The sequence below is a fragment of the Primulina tabacum genome, chromosome 11 (genome assembly GCF_025594145.1).
Source record: "Primulina tabacum isolate GXHZ01 chromosome 11, ASM2559414v2, whole genome shotgun sequence".
In the NCBI taxonomy this organism is placed as follows: domain Eukaryota; kingdom Viridiplantae; phylum Streptophyta; class Magnoliopsida; order Lamiales; family Gesneriaceae; genus Primulina; species Primulina tabacum.
In genome coordinates, this window is record NC_134560.1 from 9,734,363 (window position 1) to 9,741,068 (window position 6,706).

Consider the following 6,706-nt stretch of genomic DNA (forward strand, 5'->3'; position numbering starts at 1 on the left):
ATAATGTTGAATGTTGAAAATTAGGTAAAATTAGGTGTTGAATATTGAAAATTAGTGTGTGATGATGTATGTAATGATGAAATTGTTTTTGGATTGTTTTCCAAAGAAATCCTATAAATAGGTCTCCATTTGTAAAGATTTGATACAATTGAGTAGAGAGCAAAATATTATAAAGTGTGTAGTTTGGTAAATTTTGAGAGTTTGAGATTTTTACTTTTTACCATAAATTTTTACTTTTTCACAACAAATATCATGCATTTTTCAATATCTTATTTATGTACCATATCATATTATATCTGTCTATATATAATATAATATAAAAAAAGCTCAAATAGTCGAATATTGTCTCAGCTAAACAGCCCACATATATTTTCATTATACTTTTCTATATATATATATATATATATTAAAACTCTCAGAGTCAAATGTCGGCTTCCACGTAGTTCATTATTGGAGAGAGAAGACATAGAAAAACTGTCTGTGGTCAAAGTATAATTCTATAATAGATACTGCCATTTTTAATTTCAATCGAAAGAGGAAGAAAATGTATCCATAAGAGACTTTATTTAAGAAAAATAAATTATTAAAGATAAAATATTTAAAGAAAAATAAAAATGGAAAGACCAATCTTTGATGGAAAAGCAAACGAAGCGTCAAGAAGATAGGATGTTACTCATACATGCACTGATGCAATAGAAATATGAATAAATAATTGTTGCCGGTAGGGTAGTCTTCAAGGATGTTCGAGTCGGTGAAGCAAGTAAGAAATTAACCGATGTTCAAAGGCTCTATTCTTCATACCAACAAACACTTTATCGGAAAAGTCTATTACACCCAATGCGCTTTATCCAACTAACGTGATTTACATGTAGTTCGAGTGCTTACCTAATATTAATCGAATGATAAGTAAAAAAATTATTTATGAATTGTTTTTCATCGTATTCCTAATTAGTATATATAAGTTACGCACAAAAAGTAACGATTGTTGGTTTCACCTCATAAAAAAATGATACTCCAAAACTAAAGGTCAATTATACCATAGATATTTATTAATCGACCGAAAACTTGGCACAAAATGCAGCAAATGATTTCACAATAATACACACAAATGGCCAATAATTTCAATCATATATAGCTGGAAGACAAATTAAATATTGGAAGAAAAATTGAATATTGTTGAAATTTTGAGCTACAAACATAATCTAAGTGATCATCATCATTTAAAAAGCTTATCATGTTTTGATTGATTGATTCCCAACCATAAATTCTTTAATCCACCGCATGCTTTAGGATTACATCTGTAATACTTTGTTTCATTTATTTAAATCAATTCAATTCAGATAAGTAAAGAGAATCAATCCCAACAGAAAACAAAACCACAACCTAACTTTTCAAAACCACTCATTAACTTCCACGAACTCCATCTTCTCTGCATTATTGACAAAGAAATTCTAACGTTTTATGACCTATATATACACATATAATACATTATATTTAGAAGCCAAAAGATCAGATAAATATTGAATTATTGTTGTTATTTTGTGTGAAAAATGGTGGGAATGTTTTCAAGATTTTATGTGAGCAGCGGACATCGTCGGACTCAGAGTGCGGTTGTGAGTAGCTACATCTCTTGTTTTTTTTTTCTGGTTTCATTTACATGATGAACAAGAAAACGAATCAATAGATTTGATGAGTTTTATATATATATATATATATATATATATATATAAAACGAACGATTATATATGTGTGTGTGTGAGTGTGTGAGGGTATGCAGGATGAACGTGAAGTTTTGCCTCCAAGTTTAGAGACAACGAGTGCTGCAACTATAGCCACGGCTGTATCCATTGCCACGCAGAGTATCGAAATCGCTTTCGAGTTCAAGCCGGTAGCTCACCCGATGGAGCCTCTCGATCTTGATAGACCAATCCCGTGTCCGTTGCCAGAACCATCCATGCTTAATGTAAATTTACGTAACTTCATATGAATATCTTCATCCAAACATCAAGTTTTAAACAATACGTTTAGATTTTTTTCTTTTTTGGCTGCGACCCCTGTACATATATATATATGATATTTAAGTTGATCGAATTCGATCTTTAGGACGGAACTCATGGAAGAATATGGAAAGAGCAAGTAAGAAAGCCCGATCTTCCCGTCGTTCCCATGCCGCCCTCGTCGACCAAATCTGAGACACACAGCCAAAAACCTCGCCCCGTTTCGAGCAGAGCTATTGTGCCGTCGATTAGTGCCCCGGAAGGCAACATCCTTAAATTACTGGAAGAGTGTAACGCATTTGCTACTTGATGATAGTCTTCTTTCTTCCTGCAAACATCCTGAAACGTTGCACATGTTTTCGAAACGACTTCTTCGGTTATGAACCTAATGTTTCCGTAGGCAAGTTGCCAGTTATGTATGTAAATATGCTTTATTTTATGGTTACAATTGTTGGATTATACATGTGTATATTCTATTTTATTAAAGTTGAGGACATGATAGTAACAATCTAGGAAGGACATCAATTTTTTCTTACAACTTTACCCTTATGTAATACTAATATTACACTTTTTTTTTTTGTTTTTTTGTTTAATTTCAACACACATTTTTATTTTTATTTTTTTTATTTCAACAATTCAAATATCCATTTAGTCCCTCGATAATTTGTCAAATTTCATTTTAGTCCATCGATAATCATAAAAAGACTGTACACACACGCATCGCGTGTGCAGAATAACTAGTATATATATACCTTAGTGTGTCATGTCGAACCAATTTTTAAAATTGTAGTAGTTAACATTTTGAAATACATATATATTTTGTTGCAACTGTGTTGATACTTTTTTTTTTAAGAGAATAGTTGATATCCACTTGATATATAAGTAATAAACAGCTGATAAAAATTGTATTTGAATTTAAGAGAAACTTTAAATCTACATTAAATGTAAGGCAAAAACTTGTGTGAGACGGTCTCACGGGTCGTATTTTGTGATACTGATCTCTTATTTGGGTCATCCATGAAAAAGTATTACTTTTTATGCTAAGAGTATTATTTTTTATTGTTAATATCGGTAGGGTTGATCCGTCTCACAGATAAAGATTCGTGAGACCGTCTCACTAGATACCTGCTCTGAATGTAATATATATATATATATATATTATAAAATTAAGAATGCATATAAGATATATTCTTGAAAAGTGAATAAAAAACGATTTGATAAAAGCGGGAAAAAAACGATCTACCAAAGATAGACGACATGAAACATTAAAAAAAATAAGTTTTTTTAGATAAATTTAAAAGGCGAATCACATTAATTGTGAAAAACTAAAAAAATGAAAAAAATTTAGATAACATTTTAAATTATCGTTTAAATTTCAAGTAATAAAAATATTTAAGAGTACTATAAAAAAAATTTACCAAAAGAAAAAAAAAAAAACCTAATCCGGTTAAGCTCTCACTGGAAATACCTTTGTATCCAGGGGTGAATATTCGGTCAAAAACTGAACCGAATTAACCGACAACCAATTTAACCGAGTTGTTGGAGGCTAACTTAACCGAGTTGTTGGAGACTTGGAGGCTAACCGAACCGAACCGAACCGATTTCTCACTATAATTGGATTAACCGAACTGAATTAAAATCGGTTATTTTGATCGGTAATCGAATTAATCGATTTTTTTTTAAAAAAAATAAATTAAACTTTTTAATATAAAATTAATAATTTAATTGTTCTATTTTAATCATAATATTCATAAAAAATAAAAAAAATTAATAATTATGTACAATATTAAATATCAAAACGTTAAAAAAATATTTTAAATTATATGTAAAGCTTAATAAAAAATATAAAAATTATTTATTTAATAATTAGTTTAATTCAGTTAGCCGATTTCTTTTATTAAAATCGAAATCGGATCTAATTAACTGATTTTTTTAAACTTCAAAACTGAATTACTGAATTAATCAAATCAAATTTTCGAATTAATTTGTTCTATCTATTAATTCGATTTAATTGAATTCTTGCACACCATATCCCAAAAAAGTTCATTCTTTGCTAGTAAGGCACCACTCAACCGAAGACGAGTAGTTTATGGGGCCATGTCGGCCATCGATATTGCAGTAACTTAGAACTCGTATGCTGTGCTATGTTGCTATCCTATCAAATGACATCGTATTATGTTTTTTTTTTTCTTTTTTCTTTTTTTTTATAATTTCTCTAAAAAAATTTATTGGACTTGCAAAAGAACGACCAAATTGTATTACTATTAAAACTAAAAAATAAAAAAATAATTCAATGATAAATAATTGACAAACTTTACTTAAAAATTATTCTTTTTTTATAATTTCTCTAAAAAAATTTATTGGACTCGCAAAAGCACGACCAAATTGTATTACTATTAAAATTAAAAAAATCAAAAAATAATTCAATGATAAATAATTGACAAACTTTACTTAAAAATTTAAAGTAAACAAAAAATTTAATTAAATTATAAATTTTAATTAATTATATATTAAATTTTAATTAATTATATATTAAATTTTAACTAAATTTATGTTATATGCAATAATGTATATAATTAATTTCTATCAAATTAAAATAATGATTTTAAAATTAAATATTATTATATTAATAATAATATTTTTACTTGTTATCAAATTTTCCATATCACGAAAAAAATTTCTACTCCGACCTAAAAAATTGTTTACTTGTTAAAAAAAATTTCATACTTGTTAACTTAAAATTTTTAAACACCAAAAAAGTTCTAAATATAAAATTAAGCAATAAATGTGTGATATTAGGGGTTTTTCTTACCAATATTTTCAATAAGGAGCTGCATTTGAAAAAATACACTTTCATGAACCTCGTGAAATTATTTCAATAAGTACAATAAAAACAATTTTAGTCAGTGACATATAAGATTCATAAACATAAATCACGACTTCGTTTATTTGAGAAATGCATAAAACCTACAAAAATATGAGGATCATATGCTATTTTATGATATCCTACTTAAGCAAAACAATATTTCAGATAGCTTCAAAATAGTTTATAGACTAAAAAAAATATTCATACATTTTTAGCATTCAATTCAAATAATAGTATTATACCTTCAAAAAGAATAACAACTACTCAAGAATATGAGTTAGATATATCTCCATTGAAATCCATGACTTCAATAAAATATTGGGGATGGTCAAGCAGTGCCTACGTTAAATAAGAATACATATTATAATAAACGTTTTCAACTTACGAGTGAATTTTTTTTTTTTTTGCTTAAAATTTTGACACACAAAAAAAATTATATATATCATTCAAGTTCTACCGTCAATAATTCAGTGAAATTGAATTAACTCCCAGCTACTTGAACATATGCATGAGGTATCGACGATACAGAATAAGACATAGGCAATTCATCATGGTTTCCATTGTCCTACAATGATTGTAAAAAAAAAAAGTTCCTTAGACAATTTTTGTTTCCAAAAACTGTCAATAGTAATAAATATATTTACCTTGACTTTCAGAATTGTTTTTCTTTGTTTTGATTGAAGTTCAACCCAACTCTTCAATCGTCTTGATTTTTTCACACCAATTCTTTTCTTGAATCTTTTTGCTTGTACCATAGAAAGTCCTATTGATGATGTTTCGACACAACCATTGTTGTCTTGGCTCACTTCTGTCAGACGCATTTCTATGACCTGCTTGGTTGGATCACACACCGAATTATCCACCAAAGAGAAAGTTGATGGGTGGACGGATGCCTCGGTCGCCAGCCTTATGAGCATTATACAAAGTATTCTATATCATTCCGTACTTTCTAGTTTAGGATCTTCTTTGACTTTGCTGCCCATATAATCGTGTATCGCTCCATTCCTAGCTTTTCTCGTCTACCTATTCAAGATATAATGCTATAGATGTAACGTACCGTATTTTTAAACATACTCAAAATTTGCGAAAAAATAAAAATTTTCTTAAATTAGTAATTATCTTTCAAAATACAATACAAATAAAATGTTTGACAAAATATCTGGAATGTAATGAACTTGCAAAGGTACTTGTTTTAAACAACAAGAAATAATTTCTTTAAAAATCAGAGTAAATGAAATAACATGCATAAAAATCCTTGAAAACTAAGCGGTCCTCGGGTTAGTCCACCGCACAGTCCAAGCCAGCTCACTGATCCCCGCCTCTCGTCTCCTCATACTCGTCCTCACCTGCATCGATCAAATCTAGTGAGTCTAAAGACTAAACATGTATAAACTGGGAATAGCAAGTAACATATAATAAAATCACATGCATTTTAAAGTATCACATACGTAATTTAATTTTGAACATACTTACAAATTCGTAGACGTGCCATCGGTTCATAAATATTTTCATAAATATACTTGCATCATACATACTTAAACATGCGTATCATCATCATTTTGCGTAGAGATATGTTTCAAAGCAAGTGACTCGTAACATAGTGTGCCTGATCAGACTAAACCACAGTACTGGGCTGGCAGGGATGTCCACTATCACATACATAAGATCTCGGGTCATACTTTACCGAGTGGATTGGTCACTGGTCATACTTTACCGCTTTCCAATCCCGATCAAAACCTGGTCATACTTTACCGGGGTGGAGAGGTCCTCGGACACATTCTCCAGCTTTCGAACCCGTTCATAATTGGTCACAAGACAATTAGCATACCTCAAAAACATAAAA

The 6,706-nt window shown here is 29.4% G+C and overlaps 1 protein-coding gene across 1 annotated transcript; it reads left to right on the plus strand.

The window, feature by feature from the left end:
• Positions 1–1,462: 1,462 nt before the first annotated feature.
• Positions 1,463–2,463, plus strand: LOC142518847 (uncharacterized). The gene is made up of 3 exons (XM_075621673.1): positions 1,463–1,613; positions 1,778–1,963; positions 2,104–2,463. The coding sequence occupies exons 1-3, from the start codon at positions 1,551–1,553 to the stop codon at positions 2,305–2,307; spliced, it is 453 nt and encodes a 150-aa protein (XP_075477788.1). The 5' UTR covers positions 1,463–1,550; the 3' UTR covers positions 2,308–2,463.
• The last annotated feature ends 4,243 nt before the right edge of the window (positions 2,464–6,706 follow it).

What these genes read in the sequence shown, in the direction of transcription:
- LOC142518847 (XM_075621673.1), top strand. Translation starts at nt 1,551, where the DNA reads ATGGTGGGAATGTTTTCAAGATTTTATGTGAGCAGCGGACATCGTCGG. An exon ending in GTCGGACTCAGAGTGCGGTT is followed by an intron (nt 1,614 to 1,777) that starts GTGAGTAGCTAC and finishes GAGGGTATGCAG; the next exon opens with GATGAACGTGAAGTTTTGCC. An exon ending in CAGAACCATCCATGCTTAAT is followed by an intron (nt 1,964 to 2,103) that starts GTAAATTTACGT and finishes TTCGATCTTTAG; the next exon opens with GACGGAACTCATGGAAGAAT.